This window comes from Nyctibius grandis, chromosome 25 (genome assembly GCF_013368605.1).
Source record: "Nyctibius grandis isolate bNycGra1 chromosome 25, bNycGra1.pri, whole genome shotgun sequence".
Taxonomy (NCBI): domain Eukaryota; kingdom Metazoa; phylum Chordata; class Aves; order Nyctibiiformes; family Nyctibiidae; genus Nyctibius; species Nyctibius grandis.
The window spans coordinates 834,606-861,071 of record NC_090682.1 but is presented as its reverse complement, the minus strand read 5'-3'; the positions used below and the strand labels follow the sequence as shown (position 1 = coordinate 861,071).

Sequence of the window (26,466 nt, the reverse complement as noted above, 5' to 3'; positions counted from 1 at the left end):
CTTAACGACCTCACACAGGCAGTTTTGTTTCTCCTCCAAGCAGGAACTATGTCCTGCCTGGAGGCAAGTTATTTATACACGGAGAACAAATGATGAAGTTTATTGTATATAAATTGTCTCTTAGCAGACAGCATTCGATTTATTGCACTGTAGCACATCTGCGATACAGAGCTACAAGACATCGTCAAGAGAGTTTTGTGTTATTCAGTGTAGCACTTCAGACCGGGATCAAGAGGCACTCGAAGGCGGCGGGGGGGGAGAAAGGGTGCAGGAAAGCAGCAAAGAGCCACCATTATCTCCCAGTATTAATTTGGTTTGGTTTTTTCTCTTTTTTACTAGCAAATAAACGCTGAGGCCAGCAGGCAGGAGACAGGCGGGGCCACGCCGCTTTCCTTCTCTATGGGCCCAAGCTGCTGCAGCTCTCCAGCTCCTGCCCCAAGAGCTGGTGTCCAGGTACCCTGCTCCAGAGTCCCGGTGCTGACAGAGATGGGGACTTTAAGGCAATTCAGCATCTCCCCTCCAGCCCAGCACAGGCTTTATCAGCCACCAGCAGCGCCACTACCAGGCAGCTCTTCTAACGCTGCGGCCGTCCTGCTCAGCCCTGACAAAAGTCACTCCTAAACCGGTCTTAGAAATCAAAAGCGGCTCCAAAATAAACCCCACCCCTTCCAACCCCTCAAAAAGCACAGCAGGTCCTTGCGCTGCCCGTGCAGCACGAACAATGCAAAGCTCTGGCTTCAGCCGCCCCGCGCGGAGCTGGAGGAGGAGGGAGCGGCTGAGGGCGTTAACGGGAGCGGTGGCGGGGGCGGGTCCGCGGCCACCCTGGAAGCACCAGAGGACGAGGCCGCCCTTGCTGAAGATGGTGAAGAAGTGGAGCATGGCGGCGGCGGCGGCGGCGCCGGGCCCGGCTCCGCGCACACGTCGCACTGCTCCCCCCTGCTCCGACTTGGGGAGGTGGTGGGGGGTCCCAGAGGGGACTGGGGGGTCCAAGGAGGGAGTGGGGGGGCCCCAGGTGAGTGGAGGGGGCTGTCCCAGGGTACTGGGGGAGGCCGTGGGGGGTCCCAGAGGGGACTGCGGGGGGTCCCAGGGGTGAGTGGGGGGTCCCGGTTGGCTGAAGGGGGTTGTCCCAGGGAAGTGGGGTGGGTTCTGGGGGTCCCAGAGGGGACTGAGGGGGGTCCCAGGAGACTGGGGGGTTGCAGGGGGTCCTGGGGTGGATCTCAAAGGGAGGCACTTGGGGTACTCGGGGTGGCCTGGGAGGGTCGTGGAGAGTCGTAGAGGGGCCTAAGGGGGTCGTGGGGGATGCAGAGGGTACTGGAGGGTCCCAGAGGGAAGTGGGGGGTCCCGGGGGGCTGCCAGCTGTGCCCCCCCTCCACCCCCCCGCCATCTGGCAGCCCCCCCCAATATAGCGGCAGAGCTGGGGCCGGGGCTGAAGCGCTTGGGTCAGACTCTGAAGGATGAGTTGCCGTCTTGGGGGGATGGCTGGGGGGGCTGGACCCCCCGGGGACCCCCCCGGGCCCACGACCCCCCGAAGAAGCCGACGTGGTGGTGGTGGGGGGCGGCGTGGTGGGCTGGTCGGTGGCATATTGGCTGAAGGCGCTGGAGGGTCAGCGGCACGGCATGAAGGTGCTGGTGGTGGCGCGGGACCCCACGGTGAGACACCCCCCTGCCGGGGTGGGCTACTGCCTTAGGGACCCCCCCTGAACCCCATTTTTATTTGGGGGGGGGACTTTTCTCCTCCAGTATTCCCGAGCGTCCACGGTGCTGTCGGTGGGGGGGATCCGGCAGCAATTTTCCCTCCCGGAAAATATCCACATGTCTCGTTTCTCTGCCAGCTTCCTCCACAACATCAACGTCAGTGGGGTTATTTGGGGGAGGGGGGGGGGCGCGTATTTTTGAGGTGAGGGGGGTCCAGCCTCACTCATTGGGGTACCCCCCTCCCCTTCCAGGAGTACCTCGGGGTACCGAACGAGCCCCCCATCGACATCCAGTTTCAGCCTTCAGGGTACCTCTTCCTCGCCCCCCCTGAAGGCGCTGCGGGGCTGGAGGCCACCGTCCGGCTCCAGAGGTGGGGGGGACACACGTAAACCCCCCCCAGGAGGGTTATTTTTTAGGGAGGGGGTCTCATCCTGACACACTCCCCCCTCATGCTGCCTGTCCCCAGGGAGGAAGGGGCGCAGGTGGCCCTGCTGTCCCCTACCCAGCTGAAGGGGAAATTCCCCTGGATGGCCACGGAGGACGTGGCCGTGGGGTCATACGGTAAAATGGGGGGGGGCATGGGGGCCCCCCCATAACACCCAACCCCCATCCCCATCATCCCCATCCCCACTGGGTTCATCCTTCCTCCTCACTTTATTTAAGAAAGGAAGGGTCCAGCCCCCCAAATTTGGGGGTTGTGGGGTTTTTTGGAGGGGGGGTGTCATGCCACAGTGCCCCCCCCCAATATGTTTCCCCCCCCCGCCCCCCCCAGGTCTGGAAGATGAAGGCTTGTTCGACCCCTGGACCCTCGTCAACGCTTTTCGACGTAAAGCCACGTCCTTGGGGGTCCACAGCTGCTCCGGGGAGGTGCGAGGTAAGGAAAGGGGGGGGGACACACACAAAAATGGGGTGTGTCCCCCCCGTGGGATCCCCCCACCCCAAACCCCCCCCAGGTTTTGTCACGTCGGCCGAGGACATGATGCCACGGCACGGACCGGCCCCGCTGTCCGCACGCATCAAATACGTCCATGTGAGTACATGTGTGTCCCCCTCCCACCCCATGCGGGGGGGGGTCCCCACGCGTGTCCGTGACCCCCCCCACGCGTGTGACACCCCCCCACACACACAGATCCACATGCCGGACAGCCGGGAGTACCAGCCCGTGTCCTGCGCCATCGTGGTCAACGGCGCGGGCGCCTGGGCCGGGGAGCTGCTGGAGGGGCCGGGGCTGCCCGGGGGGCTCTGCCAGCCCCCCCTGCCCATCCAGCCCAGGAAGAGGTCTGGGGGGGGTGGGTTTTTTTTAGGGGGGGGCAGATTTTTGGTGTTCGGGGGCGCAGATTTTGGGGGTTTATGGGGTGGGGGCACATGCTGGCATCACCTCGATGTTGTGGGGGGAGATTTTTTGTGGGAGGGGTCACATCCCATCGCCCCCAACCCCTCCATCTTGAAGGGTATGGGGGTGACCCCCTCACTCCTTTTCTTTGGGGGGGAGGGTCACATCCTGAGCCCCTCAATCTTTTTGGGCCCCCCCCCCCCACCCCACAGGTACGTCTACACGTGGCACTGCCCCGACGGCCCCGGCCTCTCCTGCCCCTTCCTCATCGACACCTGCGGGGCCTACTTCCGCCGCGACGGCATCGCCGGCAACTACCTGGGGGGCATGAGCCCCCCCGAGGTGAGCCCCAAACCGGGGGCACCGCGTTATTTACACACGCACACACACACGGGTTTGGTTTTTTTAAATTTTAATTTATTTTTTCATTTATTCTTATTAAATAAGAATTATTTTTAATTCTCATTTGTTTATTATTTATTATTGGGTTTAATTATTCTTTTCCTTTTCTTTTCTGTATTATTATTTTTAATCACTTAATTATTTTTAATTTATCCCTATTAAATCTGTTCTTTCCCCCACCCCAGGAGGAGGAGCCGGACCCCAGCGACCTCTCGGCAGATGACGGGTTTTTCCAGGAGCGGGTCTGGCCGCCGCTCGCCCGCCGCGTCCCGGCCTTCGAGTCCCTCCGTCCCCGCTGCTCCGTGGGCCGGTTACTACGAGCACAATGCGTTCGACCGGAACGGGGTGCTGGGCCCGCACCCCCGGCTCGAGAACCTCTTCACGGCGGCGGGGTTCAGCGGGCACGGGCTGCAGCACGCGCCGGCGGCGGGCAGGGCCGTGGCCGAGCTGGTGGTGAGGGGCCGCTACGAGAGCCTGGACCTGCGGAGGCTGGGCTGGAGGAGGCTGGTGGAGGGGCAGCCGCTGGCAGAGGGCGGGGTGGTGTGAGGGGAAAGTGAGGCAGGAGGTGGGGAAACTGAGGCAGGAGATGGGGAAACTGAGGCACGATGGGGGAAACAGGCAGGAGATGGGGAAACTGAGGCAGGAAGGTGGGGAAACTGAGGCAGGAGATGGGGAAAATGAGGCAGGAAGATGGGGAAACTGAGGCAGGAGATGGGGAAAATGAGGCAGGAAGACAGGGAAAATGAGGCAGGAGATGGGGAAACAGGCACGATGATGGGGAAACTGAGGCAGGAAGGTGGGGAAACTGAGGCACGATGGGGGAAACTGAGATACGATGATGGGGAAACTGAGGCACAATTATAGGGAAACAGAGGCATAACGACACCTTAAATTTGGGCTGAAACAGGCCAAAATCGGTGCTCTGAGCCCAGCTGCGTCCGACAAATTCGCGCTCGACGGACTCACGCGGGTCCAGGTTACACCATAAATCTGGGCAATAAACCCCGTGTGAGCAGATCCGGGGTCAAGGTGATTTACTCGAGCGGCAGATACGGATCCCTCTGTCTGCAGAGCAGATATGCTAATGAGATGGTAATGAGCAAAGGTCATCCCGTCCCTCGGGGGGGTCATTTCTCGCTGGATAATGGTTATGGGATTTCTCGTTGCGCCCTCTGCTCTCTGAGTCAGCACACCGGGCTCCCTCAGGGGGGAAACTGAGGCACGGTGGGGGGATACCCCAAGGATCCCCATTACATCCCAGTCCCTCCACTCCCAGTGTCCCCCAGTGTCCCGCCGGTGCTCCCATTATCCTTCCAGCTCCCCCAGCCCCATTATCCCCCCATTGCCCCCATTATCCCCCCATTGCCCCCATTATCCCATTAACCCCCTATTATCTCCCATTACCCCCAGTACCCCCATTATGTCCCAGTCCCCCAACTCCCAGTGTCCCCCCAGTGCTCCCATTATCCCTCCAGCGCCCCCAGCCCCAGTATCCCCATTATACCCGCACTATCCCCCCATTATCCCCCCATTACCCCCCAGTGTCCCGAATTACCCCCCCCAGCCCTTTTAGCGCCCCCTGGCGGCGCGGCGGTGTCCTGAAGGCGGGCGGCAGCACCGCGCATGCGCAGTTTATGGCGGGGTGAGCGGCTCGGGGCGGGGGCGAGCCGGCGGCAACGCGCCTGCGCAGAGGGGGGGCTGGTGGTGCGGCGCCTGCGCGGGAGGGTTTTAGCGCCTACGCAGTGTGTGGCGGCCGATCCAGCGCCGTGGGTGTGCGTGAGGCAGCGCTGAGGTGGTTCTGGGCCTCGGGGACGTCGTGGGGCAGCCGTGAGGTACCTGTGGGCTTCAGGGGGACCATGAGGCAGCCCTGAGGGAACCGTGGGGTTGGCGGCGCAGCCCTGGGGTAACCATGCCTCCCCCCGCGTCCTGGGGAGGCTGGGGACAGCCCTGAGGTGAAATTGTGCCCCCCCCCGCCACCCCCGAGAAGCTATAGGGGGTAACCCCCCCTCCGGTAACCGCGGGGGCAGCCGTGAGGTAAATTTGAGCCCGCACCCTGGGGTAAGCATGGGGCTCACCCCCATTAACAATGGGGGGACATGATGCTCCCCCCCTCCCCATCCGAAGTGTGGGGCAGGCCTGGGATCCCCATCGCGGACACCTGTGGGGTGCTATGAGGATTCCCCTCCCTGCAGAGTGACCCCCAATCGTGGGGTGCCCCCCAGTTACCCAGGAATACCCGTGTGTCAAAATAAAGCAGGCAGGGCTTTCTGCAGAAGCTGGGACCGTCCAGGGGTTGGGTCTCGCTGTATTTACCTCGTGTGTTTCTGAGCCCGAGGCACAGCTGCCTGCAACAAAGAAAAGGCTTTTTTCTGCCTTTTGTTTCTGCCGCGGCTCTGCCAGCGTGACCCGGCCCTTGGACACCTGGCTAAAGCCAAAAAGCCCCCGATGCCAGCGTGGGGCTGAGCACATCCAGCTCCGAAGGCTTGATTTTAGGGTGAAGGTGCGTGGGATTAACTTGGTGTTCTGTCCAAAGCAACCCCACAATTTGGTCGAGCTTCTTTGTAAAGTTCAGGAAGTGGATGAGAGCTGTGGGGGCAGAGTTGAGGAACAAAAATGTGCCGTTCTCAGCCCGAAGGTGATCTCATAAAGATAACAAACGCCGGTTATTTCTCTGCCCGTGAAACGCTGGTCTGTTCCACGTCGCGTTGCATGTGTGTAGTGACTTTGCTTGTGGTGATTTGTCTACTAGAGAAACGGGATGTCTGCTACGGTGAGCTGGGGTGAAGGAGCATCGGGGGAAGATGGAATGCCACCTGCGAAAAGGCCCGGGTAAATTTAATTCTACTCCAGTGAATTTCTTCTGATAAGAGCTTTTTCCATAAGCTCGCGTTGTTCTTTGAAGAGCACGAGACACTTGGCACCGAGCCCCAGCGGTCGTTTCGGTCGCTGAACCAAGGCCTTAACACCCAGAAAGTACTTTGTTGCTGTTTTTTTTCTCTAACCCCTAAGCCAGGAGGCCTGGTTACACAGAAAGCTGATTTTTTTCCTCCACTGCCTCCACCGTTTTAGCCCAGGTCCTTTCCGTGGCGTCATGGCAGGTGTGGTGGTCGTGCTTCTTCGCTCGAGCTGGATGCCGGTTCCCAGGAGGACAGGCAATTACTCAAATTAATATCAAAAAATCAGCGTGGGAACAGAATGCCTCTTCCAGAGCTGTCGCTTAGGACGTTAAGACTTGGGTATTTGTTCTTATTTTGGATCTCAGTCCCTAGGTTGCTGGTTGTGTTTTTATGCTTGCTCATTAGCATGAATACTAATTTATTCTTTGCACGTGAGGCTTGCAGTCCCAAAATTAAAACCCATTTATCGCCACTAACAGTGAAAAGCTCCTCAAGAAAAGGGTTAACTCGTGTGTTTTCGTAGTGGAGGGGAGGCAAAGCTCCATCTGTGCGCTGTCGGTTTCCTTTCCCCCTTCTCGCTAAACATCACGTGTTTGCAGATAAAAACCATTCCTTCCAAATGAGCTGCCTCCCTGGGCTGCTGCTTCCATCCTCTGGGAAGCTGGAGCTGGTCCCCTGCTTCAGCAAAGCAGCTTGGTGTCAGGCAAGGCGTGATGAGGAGATGCACGTCTACTTAATAAAGGGCAAATTTAAAAGCACTGTGCAGGTGGAAAGCTAGGAAAATAAGGAAGAGGGGAGGAGGAGGAAGGAGAATACAGCCCCACAGCTCTTTCAGAAGTCTTCCTGGGCCGTTTGGCTTCCCCAGTAAGCGTCTGGGTAATGGACTCGATTGCCAAATGCGTTGTGATTCTGTACCTCGTAACTGTGGGCATTGGTGACGTTGATCCGTGGAGCTGCGTGCTGTCTTTGAGGGACACCAAGCTGCTCCTTTCCTCCTCTGTTTCTGGGAGGACCCTAATGTTGGTTCAAAATTTAGGCAGAGGGCACCTCCCTTGTCCTCGATCTTCATGACCCGAGACATCCTTCCATCTACGATGGTCCCTACTTTCTCCTCTTGCAGGGAGCTGTTGCCAAGCCTCAGAACCAAGAAGCCTGAGGACCTCGTTTTGGTGATCGGGACAGGAATCAGCGCAGCAGTTGCTCCTCAGGTCCCGGCGCTGCAGTCTCGGAAGGGCTTAATCCAGGCCCTCCTGGATGCTGCTAATAAGTATGATCTGCTGGAAGATGAAAAGAGCAGACGGTTTCAAGAGCGTCTCGATGCAGACGAGAACTTGCTTCACGTTGCCGACGACTTTATGCGGGAGCTGTCATCGGTGAGTGTGCTTGTAGGAGGGGTTTAGACTCTGCTTAGGATTTGGCTTTTGGAAGTAGCCTAATTTGGTTCTCCAGCGTGCCCCAGCTCCAATGATGCCTTTATCTAGAAGGAAGCACAAGTGCAGTTAAGTGTGCCGGGTTCCTGAGGCATAACTCTGCTGTGGACACCAGCTTTTGGGTATTTCACTGGGAGTATGCTGGGGGGGAGTACCTGGTACCAGAGATTTAAATATTGCAACTCTGATCTTAATCTCTCTCCCCTTCTCAGCCCATGAGCTTTCTTTGCACAAACTTTTTTGAAGACTGTTTATACGAGGTGTTTGGTGACCTGGAATCTAAAATGGAAGATTCTGGGAAGCGGCTGCTTCAGTCTGCGCTTCAGTTGATGGAGAGAGGGGCGCTGGTGATAACCACAAGCTTTGATACCCTGCTGGAACTGTACGCAGCACAGCAGGGGAAGCGACTGGAGTCTCTTGACCTGAGTGATGAAGAGAAGGTAAACGATGCTGATCTTTTTTAAACGTCAGGGCTGAGCTGGGACACCGCGGGACGGTGGCGGCTGTGGGATGTGCCCTCACGCCCGTGTAAGGGGATTGTGCTGCTTGTAGTAATTTAATTGATGTCAGCCAAACTCCAAGCAGAGGCTCTGCCCGTTTGGGGCAGTGAGCAGAGGAATGAAGACGAACGCTGGTTTCTGAAATGCTGTGCTTGCTGGCTGACATCCATTGCTCAGGAGGAGCCCTGAAGCCGGGTATTGCTTTGATCTCTGTCCTTGAAACGTCTGGCTTGGCCTTGCTGAAGCCTTGCTTCCACAGAAGGCGTGGGTTGATGTTTCTAAGCGACACGGGGAACTCCGTGCGAGACACAAAGCTGACCTTTCTATTTTTATAAGGTGCTGCTGAGTCCTTCTTGTGACGGAGCATTTTCGGGGCTGTAGCCTTCGAGGCTTCCCCCTTGCCCCGTGTCCTCTTTCTGAAATGGCTGCATGGCTCCTGCTGGCTCATTCCAGCTTCTTATGCCGTGCTCTTGTATCTGTAGCCATGAGCTTCGCGCGAGCTTCCCTCCTTTTGCCCCAGGTCTTCAGTCAGGCAGAAAATGAGGCTGTGAAGCCCTGAGCTCTTTGCCACCTGCCCACCTCATCTTCCCACGGTGGGTTTTACCGCTGGGTCCTTCTGTTTGCGTGTTAAACACGCGCCACGTGTAGGTGCTGCACAGTACTTGGTCTCTTTCCATTGTGACTCATTTCTGTGCTTCATGTTTCCTGCATGACCCCTTAATCTACCGGGCTGGAAGTACTGACAGTGTTACAAATAAGCATTCTAATTCTTGCGAGCTTAAACGAGCTGAGGTCCGCAGGAGTAAACTGAGAGCTTTGGAAGTGGCTTTCTGAAATGAAGGTCAGCTGTTGAGCTGCCTCAGAGCTTCTCAGAGCCTAGAGGGGCCAAGAAATAAACTCTGTAGGCGTGAGAAGCATGCTGATGTCATATTTATAGAGTTTTCCCCCTTTTTCTGCTGAGTCTGGTGCATTGATTCAGTCTCTCCCCATCACATTCGCCGTTCAACTGAAGCGTTGACCCAAACAAGCGCCAGAGGCTGCGATGTAGAGGCTGATGGACTCATTGAGGAGATAAGATGAGGGGGAAGCTGCCTCTTTGAAACTCTTCCCTGAAATGGTATTTTTAATAGCACTGTGGAAGCTAACGTGATGTGCTCGCTAACGTTTCTGGAGGGGTTTGTTTTGTGCAGGTGCTGGAGTGGGCGCAGGGGAAGAGGGAGCTCAGCGTCCTGCATATCTACGGCATTTACACCAACCCCAGCGGCATCGTGCTCCACCTGGACGGCTACTACAACGTGCTGTGCAACACGAAGGTCATGGTGAGCGAGGCAGCCTTCCCGTGTCTCTGCAGGGCATGCTTTGGGGTGCCAGACGTTGTCTATATACATCTCCCCCTTCCCGGTGCGAGCTCCGGGCACAGACTCAGCTGAGTTTAAAGACTGGGCTTCGCACAGGGTGGTGGGAGAGTCCTGAATTTTGTGAAATAAGAGGAGAGATGGATTCTCTAGCCCTCTGAGTTGCAAAAACACCTCACCACGCTCGTGTTGAGGACGATGGAGTGATGAGAGTCTCATCAGCAATAAGGCAGGTGCTGTCTCTTGTGCCTTGTGAAGATAAAGCTTGCCTTGACTAAGAACCTCTTTCCCTTTTTTAAAGCGAGAGATTCAGAAGCTGTACGAAAAGAAGTCGTTCCTGTTCTTGGGCTGTGGTAGCACTGTTGATGACACCACGTTTCAGGCCCTGTATTTAGAGGCTGTGAAGCACAAGTCAGCCCTGGAGCACTTCATGCTGGTATCATCGGGAGACAAGCATGAGTTTAAGAAGCTCCGTAAGAACATGCTGAACAAAGGCATTAAAGTGGTTTCCTACGGCAATGAAGACGCAGACTTGCCCGAGTACCTTGAGAGGCTGGCGAGCGAGATCTCCACGCGGGGTCAAAGAGGTAGAGGGTTTATGGGCTGTGTGGGATGGCTGTCTGCGTACATCCACCCTCGCCACACTTAACTCGGGGATCCCGTGGGCTTGGGAGCATAGACAGTGTTAATAGCCCCTTCTCTGCACTCTGTTATTCCTTAAGCTTTTTTTTTTCCTCCAAAAAATTGTCTGGGTTTACTTTTATGAAATCGCTGTGTGTTCCTTGCTCTCTCCTAGGTGTGCCTAAGAAGGGACGATAGCTCAACGGCCCTGCTGCTGCCCCACGCCGAGATCAAAGGTAGGATTCTCCCGAGCTGAAGAGAAAGTTCGCCCTTTGCGACTCGCCGGGAGCCCAGCAGCCTCTCAGGCAGGTTTTGCAGAGCCTTTACTGTCCTGCAGGATGCACCAGAGCCAGACTGCGGCGGGGGACTCCCTAGGACGGGCTTAAGCCAGAGCCAGCAGCTCCCAGGGAGGCTTACGTGGTTGAAGGCCAGTCTAGGCGAGGAGCAAAGCCCACTGCTGTCGAGCTGCTGCCCACACGCATGGAGCTGAGCCGGGACACTGCAGGCCCCGGGCAGAGCCTCCTCGGACAGATGCCTGGTTTAACATCCTAATTAATTGTCTTTGTTACCAGGGTTGGGAGCATGGTCTCCCTGGGGGAGCTGCAGCCTCCTCTAATTTTATACTTAGTGCTTTTATATTCTGTACTTTGACTTAAAAACATGAAACTTGAGTATTTTGTTACTTGAAGGTCTAGTTTTCTAGTCCTGTTTTTATACTGTATTTTATATGTCAAAGCTTGTATTAAAGGCCTCTTCACTTCACTTTTGGCTGGTGTGTGATTTACACGCCCTCTTAACGACCTCACACAGGCAGTTTTGTTTCTCCTCCAAGCAGGAACTATGTCCTGCCTGGAGGCAAGTTATTTATACACGGAGAACAAATGATGAAGTTTATTGTATATAAATTGTCTCTTAGCAGACAGCATTCGATTTATTGCACTGTAGCACATCTGCGATACAGAGCTACAAGACATCGTCAAGAGAGTTTTGTGTTATTCAGTGTAGCACTTCAGACCGGGATCAAGAGGCACTCGAAGGCGGCGGGGGGGGAGAAAGGGTGCAGGAAAGCAGCAAAGAGCCACCATTATCTCCCAGTATTAATTTGGTTTGGTTTTTTCTCTTTTTTACTAGCAAATAAACGCTGAGGCCAGCAGGCAGGAGACAGGCGGGGCCACGCCGCTTTCCTTCTCTATGGGCCCAAGCTGCTGCAGCTCTCCAGCTCCTGCCCCAAGAGCTGGTGTCCAGGTACCCTGCTCCAGAGTCCCGGTGCTGACAGAGATGGGGACTTTAAGGCAATTCAGCATCTCCCCTCCAGCCCAGCACAGGCTTTATCAGCCACCAGCAGCGCCACTACCAGGCAGCTCTTCTAACGCTGCGGCCGTCCTGCTCAGCCCTGACAAAAGTCACTCCTAAACCGGTCTTAGAAATCAAAAGCGGCTCCAAAATAAACCCCACCCCTTCCAACCCCTCAAAAAGCACAGCAGGTCCTTGCGCTGCCCGTGCAGCACGAACAATGCAAAGCTCTGGCTTCAGCCGCCCCGCGCGGAGCTGGAGGAGGAGGGAGCGGCTGAGGGCGTTAACGGGAGCGGTGGCGGGGGCGGGTCCGCGGCCACCCTGGAAGCACCAGAGGACGAGGCCGCCCTTGCTGAAGATGGTGAAGAAGTGGAGCATGGCGGCGGCGGCGGCGGCGCCGGGCCCGGCTCCGCGCACACGTCGCACTGCTCCCCCCTGCTCCGACTTGGGGAGGTGGTGGGGGGTCCCAGAGGGGACTGGGGGGTCCAAGGAGGGAGTGGGGGGGCCCCAGGTGAGTGGAGGGGGCTGTCCCAGGGTACTGGGGGAGGCCGTGGGGGGTCCCAGAGGGGACTGCGGGGGGTCCCAGGGGTGAGTGGGGGGTCCCGGTTGGCTGAAGGGGGTTGTCCCAGGGAAGTGGGGTGGGTTCTGGGGGTCCCAGAGGGGACTGAGGGGGGTCCCAGGAGACTGGGGGGTTGCAGGGGGTCCTGGGGTGGATCTCAAAGGGAGGCACTTGGGGTACTCGGGGTGGCCTGGGAGGGTCGTGGAGAGTCGTAGAGGGGCCTAAGGGGGTCGTGGGGGATGCAGAGGGTACTGGAGGGTCCCAGAGGGAAGTGGGGGGTCCCGGGGGGCTGCCAGCTGTGCCCCCCCTCCACCCCCCCGCCATCTGGCAGCCCCCCCCAATATAGCGGCAGAGCTGGGGCCGGGGCTGAAGCGCTTGGGTCAGACTCTGAAGGATGAGTTGCCGTCTTGGGGGGATGGCTGGGGGGGCTGGACCCCCCGGGGACCCCCCCGGGCCCACGACCCCCCGAAGAAGCCGACGTGGTGGTGGTGGGGGGCGGCGTGGTGGGCTGGTCGGTGGCATATTGGCTGAAGGCGCTGGAGGGTCAGCGGCACGGCATGAAGGTGCTGGTGGTGGCGCGGGACCCCACGGTGAGACACCCCCCTGCCGGGGTGGGCTACTGCCTTAGGGACCCCCCCTGAACCCCATTTTTATTTGGGGGGGGGACTTTTCTCCTCCAGTATTCCCGAGCGTCCACGGTGCTGTCGGTGGGGGGGATCCGGCAGCAATTTTCCCTCCCGGAAAATATCCACATGTCTCGTTTCTCTGCCAGCTTCCTCCACAACATCAACGTCAGTGGGGTTATTTGGGGGAGGGGGGGGGGCGCGTATTTTTGAGGTGAGGGGGGTCCAGCCTCACTCATTGGGGTACCCCCCTCCCCTTCCAGGAGTACCTCGGGGTACCGAACGAGCCCCCCATCGACATCCAGTTTCAGCCTTCAGGGTACCTCTTCCTCGCCCCCCCTGAAGGCGCTGCGGGGCTGGAGGCCACCGTCCGGCTCCAGAGGTGGGGGGGACACACGTAAACCCCCCCCAGGAGGGTTATTTTTTAGGGAGGGGGTCTCATCCTGACACACTCCCCCCTCATGCTGCCTGTCCCCAGGGAGGAAGGGGCGCAGGTGGCCCTGCTGTCCCCTACCCAGCTGAAGGGGAAATTCCCCTGGATGGCCACGGAGGACGTGGCCGTGGGGTCATACGGTAAAATGGGGGGGGGCATGGGGGCCCCCCCATAACACCCAACCCCCATCCCCATCATCCCCATCCCCACTGGGTTCATCCTTCCTCCTCACTTTATTTAAGAAAGGAAGGGTCCAGCCCCCCAAATTTGGGGGTTGTGGGGTTTTTTGGAGGGGGGGTGTCATGCCACAGTGCCCCCCCCCAATATGTTTCCCCCCCCCGCCCCCCCCAGGTCTGGAAGATGAAGGCTTGTTCGACCCCTGGACCCTCGTCAACGCTTTTCGACGTAAAGCCACGTCCTTGGGGGTCCACAGCTGCTCCGGGGAGGTGCGAGGTAAGGAAAGGGGGGGACACACACACAAAAATGGGGTGTGTCCCCCCCGTGGGATCCCCCCACCCCAAACCCCCCCCAGGTTTTGTCACGTCGGCCGAGGACATGATGCCACGGCACGGACCGGCCCCGCTGTCCGCACGCATCAAATACGTCCATGTGAGTACATGTGTGTCCCCCTCCCACCCCATGCGGGGGGGGGTCCCCACGCGTGTCCGTGACCCCCCCCACGCGTGTGACACCCCCCCACACACACAGATCCACATGCCGGACAGCCGGGAGTACCAGCCCGTGTCCTGCGCCATCGTGGTCAACGGCGCGGGCGCCTGGGCCGGGGAGCTGCTGGAGGGGCCGGGGCTGCCCGGGGGGCTCTGCCAGCCCCCCCTGCCCATCCAGCCCAGGAAGAGGTACGGGGGGGGTGGGTTTTTTTTGGGGGGGGGCAGATTTTTGGTGTTCGGGGGCGCAGATTTTGGGGGTTTATGGGGTGGGGGCACATGCTGGCATCACCTCGATGTTGTGGGGGGAGATTTTTTGTGGGAGGGGTCACATCCCATCGCCCCCAACCCCTCCATCTTGAAGGGTATGGGGGTGACCCCCTCACTCCTTTTCTTTGGGGGGGAGGGTCACATCCTGAGCCCCTCAATCTTTTTGGGCCCCCCCCCCCCACCCCACAGGTACGTCTACACGTGGCACTGCCCCGACGGCCCCGGCCTCTCCTGTCCCTTCCTCATCGACACCTGCGGGGCCTACTTCCGCCGCGACGGCATCGCCGGCAACTACCTGGGGGGCATGAGCCCCCCCGAGGTGAGCCCCAAACCGGGGGCACCGCGTTATTTACACACGCACACACACACGGGTTTGGTTTTTTTAAATTTTAATTTATTTTTTCATTTATTCTTATTAAATAAGAATTATTTTTAATTCTCATTTGTTTATTATTTATTATTGGGTTTAATTATTCTTTTCCTTTTCTTTTCTGTATTATTATTTTTAATCACTTAATTATTTTTAATTTATCCCTATTAAATCTGTTCTTTCCCCCACCCCAGGAGGAGGAGCCGGACCCCAGCGACCTCTCGGCAGATGACGGGTTTTTCCAGGAGCGGGTCTGGCCGCCGCTCGCCCGCCGCGTCCCGGCCTTCGAGTCCCTCCGTCCCCGCTGCTCCTGGGCCGGTTACTACGAGCACAATGCGTTCGACCGGAACGGGGTGCTGGGCCCGCACCCCCAGCTCGAGAACCTCTTCACGGCGGCGGGGTTCAGCGGGCACGGGCTGCAGCACGCGCCGGCGGCGGGCAGGGCCGTGGCCGAGCTGGTGGTGAGGGGCCGCTACGAGAGCCTGGACCTGCGGAGGCTGGGCTGGAGGAGGCTGGTGGAGGGGCAGCCGCTGGCAGAGGGCGGGGTGGTGTGAGGGGAAAGTGAGGCAGGAGGTGGGGAAACTGAGGCAGGAGATGGGGAAACTGAGGCACGATGGGGGAAACAGGCAGGAGATGGGGAAACTGAGGCAGGAAGGTGGGGAAACTGAGGCAGGAGATGGGGAAAATGAGGCAGGAAGATGGGGAAACTGAGGCAGGAGATGGGGAAAATGAGGCAGGAAGACAGGGAAAATGAGGCAGGAGATGGGGAAACAGGCACGATGATGGGGAAACTGAGGCAGGAAGGTGGGGAAACTGAGGCACGATGGGGGAAACTGAGATACGATGATGGGGAAACTGAGGCACAATTATAGGGAAACAGAGGCATAACGACACCTTAAATTTGGGCTGAAACAGGCCAAAATCGGTGCTCTGAGCCCAGCTGCGTCCGACAAATTCGCGCTCGACGGACTCACGCGGGTCCAGGTTACACCATAAATCTGGGCAATAAACCCCGTGTGAGCAGATCCGGGGTCAAGGTGATTTACTCGAGCGGCAGATACGGATCCCTCTGTCTGCAGAGCAGATATGCTAATGAGATGGTAATGAGCAAAGGTCATCCCGTCCCTCGGGGGGGTCATTTCTCGCTGGATAATGGTTATGGGATTTCTCGTTGCGCCCTCTGCTCTCTGAGTCAGCACACCGGGCTCCCTCAGGGGGGAAACTGAGGCACGGTGGGGGGATACCCCAAGGATCCCCATTACATCCCAGTCCCTCCACTCCCAGTGTCCCCCAGTGTCCCGCCGGTGCTCCCATTATCCTTCCAGCTCCCCCAGCCCCATTATCCCCCCATTGCCCCCATTATCCCCCCATTGCCCCCATTATCCCATTAACCCCCTATTATCTCCCATTACCCCCAGTACCCCCATTATGTCCCAGTCCCCCAACTCCCAGTGTCCCCCCAGTGCTCCCATTATCCCTCCAGCGCCCCCAGCCCCAGTATCCCCATTATACCCGCACTATCCCCCCATTATCCCCCCATTACCCCCCAGTGTCCCGAATTACCCCCCCCAGCCCTTTTAGCGCCCCCTGGCGGCGCGGCGGTGTCCTGAAGGCGGGCGGCAGCACCGCGCATGCGCAGTTTATGGCGGGGTGAGCGGCTCGGGGCGGGGGCGAGCCGGCGGCAACGCGCCTGCGCAGAGGGGGGGCTGGTGGTGCGGCGCCTGCGCGGGAGGGTTTTAGCGCCTACGCAGTGTGTGGCGGCCGATCCAGCGCCGTGGGTGTGCGTGAGGCAGCGCTGAGGTGGTTCTGGGCCTCGGGGACGTCGTGGGGCAGCCGTGAGGTACCTGTGGGCTTCAGGGGGACCATGAGGCAGCCCTGAGGGAACCGTGGGGTTGGCGGCGCAGCCCTGGGGTAACCATGCCTCCCCCCGCGTCCTGGGGAGGCTGGGGACAGCCCTGAGGTGAAATTGTGCCCCCCCCCTCCACCCCCGAGAAGCTATAGGGGGTAACCCCCCCTCCGGTAACCGCGGGGGCAGCCGTGAGGTAAATTTGAGCCCGCACCCTGGGGTAAGCATGGGGCTCACCCCCATTAACAATGGGGGGACATGATGCTCCCCCCCTCCCCATCCGAAGTGTGGGGCAGGCCTGGGATCCCCATCCCGGACACCTGTGGGGTGCTATGAGGATTCCCCTCCCTGCAGAGTGACCCCCAATCGTGGGGTGCCCCCCAGTTACCCAGGAATACCCGTGTGTCAAAATAAAGCAGGCAGGGCTTTCTGCAGAAGCTGGGACCGTCCAGGGGTTGGGTCTCGCTGTATTTACCTCGTGTGTTTCTGAGCCCGAGGCACAGCTGCCTGCAACAAAGAAAAGGCTTTTTTCTGCCTTTTGTTTCTGCCGCGGCTCTGCCAGCGTGACCCGGCCCTTGGACACCTGGCTAAAGCCAAAAAGCCCCCGATGCCAGCGTGGGGCTGAGCACATCCAGCTCCGAAGGCTTGATTTTAGGGTGAAGGTGCGTGGGATTAACTTGGTGTTCTGTCCAAAGCAACCCCACAATTTGGTCGAGCTTCTTTGTAAAGTTCAGGAAGTGGATGAGAGCTGTGGGGGCAGAGTTGAGGAACAAAAATGTGCCGTTCTCAGCCCGAAGGTGATCTCATAAAGATAACAAACGCCGGTTATTTCTCTGCCCGTGAAACGCTGGTCTGTTCCACGTCGCGTTGCATGTGTGTAGTGACTTTGCTTGTGGTGATTTGTCTACTAGAGAAACGGGATGTCTGCTACGGTGAGCTGGGGTGAAGGAGCATCGGGGGAAGATGGAATGCCACCTGCGAAAAGGCCCGGGTAAATTTAATTCTACTCCAGTGAATTTCTTCTGATAAGAGCTTTTTCCATAAGCTCGCGTTGTTCTTTGAAGAGCACGAGACACTTGGCACCGAGCCCCAGCGGTCGTTTCGGTCGCTGAACCAAGGCCTTAACACCCAGAAAGTACTTTGTTGCTGTTTTTTTTCTCTAACCCCTAAGCCAGGAGGCCTGGTTACACAGAAAGCTGATTTTTTTCCTCCACTGCCTCCACCGTTTTAGCCCAGGTCCTTTCCGTGGCGTCATGGCAGGTGTGGTGGTCGTGCTTCTTCGCTCGAGCTGGATGCCGGTTCCCAGGAGGACAGGCAATTACTCAAATTAATATCAAAAAATCAGCGTGGGAACAGAATGCCTCTTCCAGAGCTGTCGCTTAGGACGTTAAGACTTGGGTATTTGTTCTTATTTTGGATCTCAGTCCCTAGGTTGCTGGTTGTGTTTTTATGCTTGCTCATTAGCATGAATACTAATTTATTCTTTGCACGTGAGGCTTGCAGTCCCAAAATTAAAACCCATTTATCGCCACTAACAGTGAAAAGCTCCTCAAGAAAAGGGTTAACTCGTGTGTTTTCGTAGTGGAGGGGAGGCAAAGCTCCATCTGTGCGCTGTCGGTTTCCTTTCCCCCTTCTCGCTAAACATCACGTGTTTGCAGATAAAAACCATTCCTTCCAAATGAGCTGCCTCCCTGGGCTGCTGCTTCCATCCTCTGGGAAGCTGGAGCTGGTCCCCTGCTTCAGCAAAGCAGCTTGGTGTCAGGCAAGGCGTGATGAGGAGATGCACGTCTACTTAATAAAGGGCAAATTTAAAAGCACTGTGCAGGTGGAAAGCTAGGAAAATAAGGAAGAGGGGAGGAGGAGGAAGGAGAATACAGCCCCACAGCTCTTTCAGAAGTCTTCCTGGGCCGTTTGGCTTCCCCAGTAAGCGTCTGGGTAATGGACTCGATTGCCAAATGCGTTGTGATTCTGTACCTCGTAACTGTGGGCATTGGTGACGTTGATCCGTGGAGCTGCGTGCTGTCTTTGAGGGACACCAAGCTGCTCCTTTCCTCCTCTGTTTCTGGGAGGACCCTAATGTTGATTCAAAATTTAGGCAGAGGGCACCTCCCTTGTCCTCGATCTTCATGACCCGAGACATCCTTCCATCTACGATGGTCCCTACTTTCTCCTCTTGCAGGGAGCTGTTGCCAAGCCTCAGAACCAAGAAGCCTGAGGACCTCGTTTTGGTGATCGGGACAGGAATCAGCGCAGCAGTTGCTCCTCAGGTCCCGGCGCTGCAGTCTCGGAAGGGCTTAATCCAGGCCCTCCTGGATGCTGCTAATAAGTATGATCTGCTGGAAGATGAAAAGAGCAGACGGTTTCAAGAGCGTCTCGATGCAGACGAGAACTTGCTTCACGTTGCCGACGACTTTATGCGGGAGCTGTCATCGGTGAGTGTGCTTGTAGGAGGGGTTTAGACTCTGCTTAGGATTTGGCTTTTGGAAGTAGCCTAATTTGGTTCTCCAGCGTGCCCCAGCTCCAATGATGCCTTTATCTAGAAGGAAGCACAAGTGCAGTTAACTGTGCCGGGTTCCTGAGGCATAACTCTGCTGTGGACACCAGCTTTTGGGTATTTCACTGGGAGTATGCTGGGGGGGAGTACCTGGTACCAGAGATTTAAATATTGCAGCTCTGATCTTAATCTCTCTCCCCTTCTCAGCCCATGAGCTTTCTTTGCACAAACTTTTTTGAAGACTGTTTATACGAGGTGTTTGGTGACCTGGAATCTAAAATGGAAGATTCTGGGAAGCGGCTGCTTCAGTCTGCGCTTCAGTTGATGGAGAGAGGGGCGCTGGTGATAACCACAAGCTTTGATACCCTGCTGGAACTGTACGCAGCACAGCAGGGGAAGCGTCTGGAGTCTCTTGACCTGAGTGATGAAGAGAAGGTAAACGATGCTGATCTTTTTTAAACGTCAGGGCTGAGCTGGGACACCGCGGGACGGTGGCGGCTGTGGGATGTGCCCTCACGCCCGTGTAAGGGGATTGTGCTGCTTGTAGTAATTTAATTGATGTCAGCCAAACTCCAAGCAGAGGCTCTGCCCGTTTGGGGCAGTGAGCAGAGGAATGAAGACGAACGCTGGTTTCTGAAATGCTGTGCTTGCTGGCTGACATCCATTGCTCAGGAGGAGCCCTGAAGCCGGGTATTGCTTTGATCTCTGTCCTTGAAACGTCTGGCTTGGCCTTGCTGAAGCCTTGCTTCCACAGAAGGCGTGGGTTGATGTTTCTAAGCGACACGGGGAACTCCGTGCGAGACACAAAGCTGACCTTTCTATTTTTATAAGGTGCTGCTGAGTCCTTCTTGTGACGGAGCATTTTCGGGGCTGTAGCCTTCGAGGCTTCCCCCTTGCCCCGTGTCCTCTTTCTGAAATGGCTGCATGGCTCCTGCTGGCTCATTCCAGCTTCTTATGCCGTGCTCTTGTATCTGTAGCCATGAGCTTCGCGCGAGCTTCCCTCCTTTTGCCCCAGGTCTTCAGTCAGGCAGAAAATGAGGCCGTGAAGCCCTGAGCTCTTTGCCACCTGCCCACCTCATCTTCCCACGGTGGGTTTTACCGCTGGGTCCTTCTGTTTGCGTGTTAAACACGCGCCACGTGTAGGTGCTGCACAGTACTTGGTCTCTTTCCATTCTGACTCATTTCTGTGCTTCATGTTTCCTGCATGACCCCTTAATCTACCGGGCTGGAAGTACTGACAGTGTTACAAATAAGCATTCTAATTCTTGCGAGCTTAAACGAGCTGAGGTCCGCAGGAGTAAACTGAGAGCTTTGGAAGTGGCTTTCTGAAATGAAGGTCAGCTGTTGAGCTCCCTCAGAGCTTCTCAGAGCCTAGAGGGGCCAAGAAATAAACTCTGTAGGCGTGAGAAGCATGCTGATGTCATATTTATAGAGTTTTCCCCCTTTTTCTGCTGAGTCTGGTGTATTGATTCAGTCTCTCCCCATCACATTCGCCGTTCAACTGAAGCGTTGACCCAAACAAGCGCCAGAGGCTGCGATGTAGAGGCTGATGGACTCATTGAGGAGATAAGATGAGGGGGAAGCTGCCTCTTTGAAACACTTCCCTGAAATGGTATTTTTAATAGCACTGTGGAAGCTAACGTGATGTGCTCGCTAACGTTTCTGGAGGGGTTTGTTTTGTGCAGGTGCTGCAGTGGGCGCAGGGGAAGAGGAAGCTCAGCGTCCTGCATATCTACGGCATTTACACCAACCCCAGCGGCATCGTGCTCCACCCGGAGGGCTACCACAACGTGCTGTGCAACACGAAGGTCATGGTGAGCGAGGCAGCCTTCCCTTGTCTCTGCAGGGCATGCTTTGGGGTGCCAGACGTTGTCTATATACATCTCCCCCTTCCCGGTGCGAGCTCCGGGCACAGACTCAGCTGAGTTTAAAGACTGGGCTTCGCACAGGGTGGTGGGAGAGTCCTGAATTTTGTGAAATAAGAGGAGAGATGGATTCTCTAGCCCTCTGAGTTGCAAAAACACCTCACCACACTCGTGTTGAGGACGATGGAATGATGAGAGTCTCATCAGCAATAAGGCAGGTGCTGTCTCTTGTGCCTTGTGAAGATAAAGCTTGCCTTGACTAAGAACCTCTTTCCCTTTTTTAAAGCGAGAGATTCAGAAGCTGTACGAAAAGAAGTCGTTCCTGTTCTTGGGCTGTGGTAGCACTGTTGATGACACCACGTTTCAGGCCCTGTATTTAGAGGCTGTGAAGCACAAGTCAGCCCTGGAGCACTTCATGCTGGCACGGACGGGAGACGTGCATGAGTTTGAGAAGTTCTGTAAGAACATGAAGTACAAAGGCATTGAAGTGATTTCGTACGGCAATGAATACGCAGACTTGCCCGAGTACCTTGAGAGGCTGGCGAGCGAGATCTCCACGCGGGGTCAAAGAGGTAGAGGGTTTATGGGCTGTGTGGGATGGCTGTCTGCGTACATCCACCCTCGCCACACTTAACTCGGGGATCCCGTGGGCTTGGGAGCATAGACAGTGTTAATAGCCCATTCTCTGCACTCTGTTATTCCTTAAGCTTTTTTTTTTCCTCCAAAAAATTGTCTGGGTTTACTTTTATGAAATCGCTGTGTGTTCCTTGCTCTCTCCTAGGTGTGCCTAAGAAGGGACGATAGCTCAACGGCTCTGCTGCTGCCCCACGCCGAGATCAAAGGTAGGATTCTCCCGAGCTGAAGAGAAAGTTCGCCCTTTGCGACTCGCCGGGAGCCCAGCAGCCTCTCAGGCAGGTTTTGCAGAGCCTTTACTGTCCTGCAGGATGCACCAGAGCCAGACTGCGGCGGGGGACTCCCTAGGACGGGCTTAAGCCAGAGCCAGCAGCTCCCAGGGAGGCTTACGTGGTTGAAGGCCAGTCTAGGCGAGGAGCAAAGCCCACTGCTGTCGAGCTGCTGCCCACACGCATGGAGCTGAGCCGGGACACTGCAGGCCCCGGGCAGAGCCTCCTCGGACAGACGCCTGGTTTAACATCCTAATTAATTGTCTTTGTTACCAGGGTTGGGAGCATGGTCTCCCTGGGGGAGCTGCAGCCTCCTCTAATTTTATACTTAGTGCTTTTATATTCTGTACTTTGACTTAAAAACATGAAACTTGAGTATTTTGTTACTTGAAGGTCTAGTTTTCTAGTCCTGTTTTTATACTGTATTTTATATGTTTAAGCTTGTATTAAAGGCCTCTTCACTTCACTTTTGGCTGGTGTGTGATTTACACGCCCTCTTAACGACCTCACACAGGCAGTTTTGTTTCTCCTCCAAGCAGGAACTATGTCCTGCCTGGAGGCAAGTTATTTATACACGGAGAACAAATGATGAAGTTTATTTTATATAAATTATGTCTCTTAGCAGACAGCATTCGATTTATTGCACTGTAGCACATCTGCGATACAGAGCTACAAGACATCGTCAAGAGAGTTTTGTGTTATTCAGTGTAGCACTTCAGACCGGGATCAAGAGGCACTCGAAGGCGGCAGGGGGGGAGAAAGGGTGCAGGAAAGCAGCAAAGAGCCACCATTATCTCCCAGTATTAATTTGGTTTGGTTTTTTCTCTTTTTTACTAGCAAATAAACGCTGAGGCCAGCAGGCAGGAGACAGGCGGGGCCACGCCGCTTTCCTTCTCTATGGGCCCAAGCTGCTGCAGCTCTCCAGCTCCTGCCCCAAGAGCTGGTGTCCAGGTACCCTGCTCCAGAGTCCCGGTGCTGACAGAGATGGGGACTTTAAGGCAATTCAGCATCTCCCCTCCAGCCCAGCACAGGCTTTATCAGCCACCAGCAGCGCCACTACCAGGCAGCTCTTCTAACGCTGCGGCCGTCCTGCTCAGCCCTGACAAAAGTCACTCCTAAACCGGTCTTAGAAATCAAAAGCGGCTCCAAAATAAACCCCACCCCTTCCAACCCCTCAAAAAGCACAGCAGGTCCTTGCGCTGCCCGTGCAGCACGAACAATGCAAAGCTCTGGCTTCAGCCTCCCCGCGCGGAGCTGGAGGAGGAGGGAGCGGCTGAGGGCGTTAACGGGAGCGGGGGCGGGGGCGGGTCCGCGGCCACCCTGGAAGCACCAGAGGACGAGGCCGCCCTTGCTGAAGATGGTGAAGAAGTGGAGCATGGCGGCGGTGGCGGAGGCAGTGCCGGGCCGGGCTCCGCGCACACGTCGCACTGCTCCCCCCTGCTCCGACTTGGGGAGGTGGTGGGGGGTCCCAGAGGGGACTGGGGGGTCCAAGGAGGGAGTGGGGGGGCCCCAGGTGAGTGGAGGGGGCTGTCCCAGGGTACTGGGGGAGGCCGTGGGGGGTCCCAGAGGGGACTGCGGGGGGTGCCGGTTGGCTGAAGGGGGGGTGTCCCAGGGAAGTGGGGTGGGTTCTGGGGGTCCCAGAGGGGACTGAGGGGGGTCCCAGGAGACTGGGGGGGGGTTGCGGGGGGTCCTGGGGTGGATCTCAAAGGGAGGCACTCAGGGAACTAGGGGTGGCCTGGGAGGGTCCTGGAGAGTCGTAGAGGGGCCTAAGGGGGTCGTGGGGGATGCAGAGGGTAGTGGGGGGTCCCAGAGGGAAGTGGGGGGTCCCGGGAGGCTGCCAGCTGTGCCCCCCCTCCACCCCCCCATCTGGCAGCCCCCCCCAATATACCGGCAGAGCTGGGGCCGGGGCTGAAGCGCTTGGGTCAGACTCTGAAGGATGAGTTGCCGTCTAGGGGGATGGCTGGGGGGGCTGGACCCCCCCGGGGATCTCCCCGGGCCCACAACCCCCTGAAGAAGCCGACGTGGTGGTTGTGGGGGGCGGCGTGTATTTTTGAGGTGGGGGGGGGTCCAGCCTCACTCATTGGGGTACCCCCCTCCCCTTCCAGGAGTACCTCGGGGTACGAGCCCCCCATCAACATCCAGTTTCAGCCTTCGGGGTACCTCTTCCTCGCCCCCCCTGAAGGCGCTGCGGGGCTGGAGGCCACCGTCCGGCTCCAGAGGTGGGGGGGACACACGTAAACCCCCCCCAGGAGGGTTATTTTTTAGGAGGGGCATCTCATCCTGACACACTCCCCCCTCATGCTGCCTGTCCCCAGGGAGGAAGGGGCGCAGGTGGCCCTGCTGTCCCCTACCCAGCTGAAGGCGAAATTCCCCTGGATGGCCACGGAGGACGTGGCCGTGGGGTCATACGGTAAAATGGGGGGGGGCATGGGGGCCCCCCCATAACACCCAACCCCCATCCCCATCATCCCCATCATCCCCATCCCCACTGGGTTCATCCTTCCTCCTCACTTTATTTAAGAAAAGAAGGGTCCAGCCCCCCAAATTTGGGGGTTGTGGGGTTTTTTGGAGGGGGGGTGTCATGCCACAGTGCCCCCCCCCAGTAAGTTTCCCCCCCCCGCCCCCCCCCAGGTCTGGAAGATGAAGGCTGGTTCGAGCCCTGGACCCTCGTCAACGCTTTTCACAGAATCACAGAATCAGAGAATCACAGAATGTTCGGGATTGGAAGGGACCTCGAAAGATCATCTAGTCCAATCCCCCTGCCGGGGCAGGATTGCCTAGACCATATCACACAGGAACGCGTCCAGGCGGGTTTTGAATGTCTCCAGAGAAGGAGACTCCACAACCTCTCTGGGCAGCCTGTTCCAGTGTTCGGTCACCCTCACCGTAAAGAAGTTTTTCCTCATATTTAAGTGGAACCTCCTGTGTTCCAGCTTGCACCCATTGCCCCTTGTCCTGTCAAGGGATGTCACTGAGAAGAGCCTGGCTCCATCCTCATGACACTTGCCCTTTCCATATTTATAAACATTAACGAGGTCACCCCTCAGTCTCCTCTTCTCCAAGCTAAAGAGACCCAGCTCCCTCAGCCTCTCCTCAGAAGGCAGATGTTCCACTCCCTTAATCATCTTCGTGGCTCTGCGCTGGACTCTCTCTAGCAGTTCCCTGTCCTTCTTGAACTGAGGGGCCCAGAACTGGACACAATACTCCAGATGCGGCCTCACCAGGGCAGAGTAGAGGGGGAGGAGAACCTCTCTCGACCTGCTGACCACACCCCTTCTAATACAGCCCAGGATGCCATTGGCCTTCTTGGCCACAAGGGCACACTGCTGGCTCATGGTCATCCTGCTGTCCACTAGGACCCCCAGGTCCCTTTCCCCTACGCTGCTCTCCAACAGCTCTGCCCCCAACTTGTACTGGTACATGGGGTTGTTCTTGCCCAGATGCAGGACTCTACACTTGCCCTTGTTATATTTCATTAAATTTCTCCCCGCCCAACTCTCCAGCCTGTCCAGGTCCCTCTGAATGGCTGCGCAGCCTTCCGGTGTGTCAGCCACTCCTCCCAGTTTTGTGTCATCAGCGAACTTGCTGACAGTGCACTCTATTCCCTCATCCAAGTCATTAATGAATATATTGAATAGAAGTGGTCCCAGTACCGACCCTTGCGGGACTCCGCTAGACACAGGCCTCCAACTGGACTCTGTCCCATTGACCACCACTCTCTGGCTTCTTTCCTTCAGCCAGTTCACAATCCACCTCACTACCCGATCCTCCAGACCACACTTCCCCAGTTTAGCTGCGAGGATGCTGAGGGAGACCGTGTCAAACGCTTTACTGAAATCGAGATAGACCACATCCACAGCTTTACCATCATCTATCCACCGGGTTACATCCTCATAAAAGGCTATCAAGTTGGTTGAGCATGACTTCCCCTTGGTGAAGCCATGCTGAGTGCCCCTAATGATCCCCCTATCCTTGATGTGCCTAGAGACAGCACCAAGGACAAGTTGTTCCATCACCTTTCCGGGGATGGAGGTGAGGCTGACCGGTCTATAGTTACCCGGGTCCTCCTTCTTGCCCTTTTTGAAGACTGGAGTGACATTCGCTTTCCTCCAGTCCTCAGGCACCTCTCCCGTTGCCCACGACTTAGCAAAGATGATGGAGAGTGGCCTAGCAATGACTTCCGCCAGCTCCCTCAGCACCCGTGGGTGCATCCCATCAGGGCCCATGGATTTATGGACGTCCAGGTTGCTTAATTGGTCCCTGACCCAGCCCTCATCAACCAAGACAGATTCCTCCTCTATCCTGACTTCTTCTGAGGCCTCAGGGGTCCGGGGCTCCTCAGGACAGCCTCCAGCAGTATAGACAGAGGCAAAGAAGGCATTCAGTAACTCCGCCTTCTTTTTATCCTCTGTCTCCAGGACCCCCACCTCATTCATCAGTGGGCCTACATTGCCTCTAGTGTTGGCTTTACCTGCAATGTATTTGAAGAAGCCCTTTCTGTTGTCCTTGACCTCTCTTGCAAGGTTTAATTCCAAGGAGGCCTTAGCTTTCCTAGTTGCCTCCCTACATCCTCTGACAACAGACTTATATTCCTCCCAAGTGGCCAGCCCCTCCTTCCACGATCTGTACACCCTCTTCTTCCACTTGAGTTTGCCCAGCAGTTCCCTGTTCAACCATGCAGGTCTCCTGGTACCCTTCCTTGACTTCCTACCTGTTGGGATGCTCTGATCTTGAGCTCGGAAGAAGCAGTCCTTGAATGCTAACCAACTCTCTTGGGCCCCCTTACCTTCTAGTACCCTGTCCCATGGGATTTCCCCTAGCAATTGCTTGAAAAGGCCAAAGTTGGCCCTCCTGAAGTCCAGGGTTGTGATTCTGCTAGCTATTCTGTTCCTGCCACATGAGATCCTGAACTC

At 56.9% G+C, this 26,466-nt stretch overlaps 4 protein-coding genes and 2 long non-coding RNA genes across 10 annotated transcripts in view; 4 read left to right on the top strand and 2 right to left on the bottom strand.

Annotated features, from left to right (window-relative positions):
- Positions 1-1,408: 1,408 nt before the first annotated feature.
- Positions 1,409-4,447, top strand: LOC137673406 (FAD-dependent oxidoreductase domain-containing protein 1-like). Its single transcript, XM_068418164.1, is given in 10 exon segments — positions 1,409-1,650; positions 1,741-1,851; positions 1,947-2,065; positions 2,162-2,256; positions 2,468-2,569; positions 2,649-2,725; positions 2,825-2,973; positions 3,241-3,370; positions 3,616-3,732; positions 3,734-4,447. Coding segments are annotated over 10 exon segments (1,176 nt in total). The 5' UTR covers positions 1,409-1,617; the 3' UTR covers positions 3,977-4,447.
- LOC137673412 (uncharacterized) lies at positions 3,424-5,164 on the bottom strand. The gene is made up of 3 exons (XR_011049733.1): positions 4,986-5,164; positions 4,317-4,495; positions 3,424-3,910 (listed from the first exon to the last, which is right to left on the bottom strand). It is a non-coding gene; the product is annotated as an uncharacterized lncRNA (long non-coding RNA).
- The window catches only part of LOC137673408 (protein FAM118B-like), a 43,655-nt gene continuing 22,328 nt past the window's right edge, over positions 5,140-26,466 (top strand). Inside the window, exons 1-8 of one of the 4 annotated variants that reach the window (XM_068418166.1) lie at positions 5,140-5,262; positions 6,180-6,259; positions 7,448-7,700; positions 7,970-8,197; positions 9,448-9,576; positions 9,914-10,199; positions 10,409-10,469; positions 10,571-10,995. In XM_068418166.1, coding sequence (XP_068274267.1) covers positions 6,189-6,259; positions 7,448-7,700; positions 7,970-8,197; positions 9,448-9,576; positions 9,914-10,199; positions 10,409-10,431 — 990 coding nt within the window. In that variant the 5' untranslated portion in view covers positions 5,140-5,262; positions 6,180-6,188 and the 3' untranslated portion in view covers positions 10,432-10,469; positions 10,571-10,995. Of the gene's footprint in view, positions 5,263-5,470; positions 6,404-6,499; positions 6,667-7,447; positions 7,701-7,969; positions 8,198-9,447; positions 9,577-9,913; positions 10,200-10,408; positions 10,470-10,570; positions 10,996-26,466 lie in introns of those variants that run through there. The other 3 variants (XM_068418168.1, XM_068418169.1, XM_068418167.1) reach the window with 3 other exon arrangements.
- On the top strand, positions 12,434-15,471 carry LOC137673407 (FAD-dependent oxidoreductase domain-containing protein 1-like). The gene is made up of 9 exons (XM_068418165.1): positions 12,434-12,675; positions 12,766-12,876; positions 12,972-13,090; positions 13,187-13,281; positions 13,493-13,594; positions 13,674-13,750; positions 13,850-13,998; positions 14,266-14,395; positions 14,641-15,471. The coding sequence occupies exons 1-9, from the start codon at positions 12,643-12,645 to the stop codon at positions 14,998-15,000; spliced, it is 1,176 nt and encodes a 391-aa protein (XP_068274266.1). The 5' UTR covers positions 12,434-12,642; the 3' UTR covers positions 15,001-15,471.
- On the bottom strand, positions 14,449-16,186 carry LOC137673411 (uncharacterized). Its single transcript, XR_011049732.1, has 3 exons — positions 16,010-16,186; positions 15,341-15,519; positions 14,449-14,934 (listed from the first exon to the last, which is right to left on the bottom strand). It is a non-coding gene; the product is annotated as an uncharacterized lncRNA (long non-coding RNA).
- LOC137673409 (protein FAM118B-like) overlaps positions 16,149-26,466 on the top strand; it is a 32,646-nt gene continuing 22,328 nt past the window's right edge. Inside the window, exons 1-8 of one of the 2 annotated variants that reach the window (XM_068418172.1) lie at positions 16,150-16,286; positions 17,204-17,283; positions 18,472-18,724; positions 18,994-19,221; positions 20,472-20,600; positions 20,938-21,223; positions 21,433-21,493; positions 21,595-22,108. In XM_068418172.1, coding sequence (XP_068274273.1) covers positions 17,213-17,283; positions 18,472-18,724; positions 18,994-19,221; positions 20,472-20,600; positions 20,938-21,223; positions 21,433-21,455 — 990 coding nt within the window. In that variant the 5' untranslated portion in view covers positions 16,150-16,286; positions 17,204-17,212 and the 3' untranslated portion in view covers positions 21,456-21,493; positions 21,595-22,108. Of the gene's footprint in view, positions 16,287-17,203; positions 17,284-18,471; positions 18,725-18,993; positions 19,222-20,471; positions 20,601-20,937; positions 21,224-21,432; positions 21,494-21,594; positions 22,109-26,466 lie in introns of those variants that run through there. The other variant, XM_068418171.1, reaches the window with a different exon arrangement.

Excerpts from the sequence above, each read along its gene's own strand:
- LOC137673407 (XM_068418165.1), top strand. The coding sequence starts at position 12,643 with ATGAAGGTGCTGGTGGTGGCGCGGGACCCCACG. Across the intron at positions 12,676-12,765 it reads TGGTGGCGCGGGACCCCACG|TATTCCCGAGCGTCCACGGT; the intron begins GTGAGACACCCC and ends TTTCTCCTCCAG. Across the intron at positions 14,396-14,640 it reads GGGGCATGAGCCCCCCCGAG|GAGGAGGAGCCGGACCCCAG; the intron begins GTGAGCCCCAAA and ends CCCCCACCCCAG.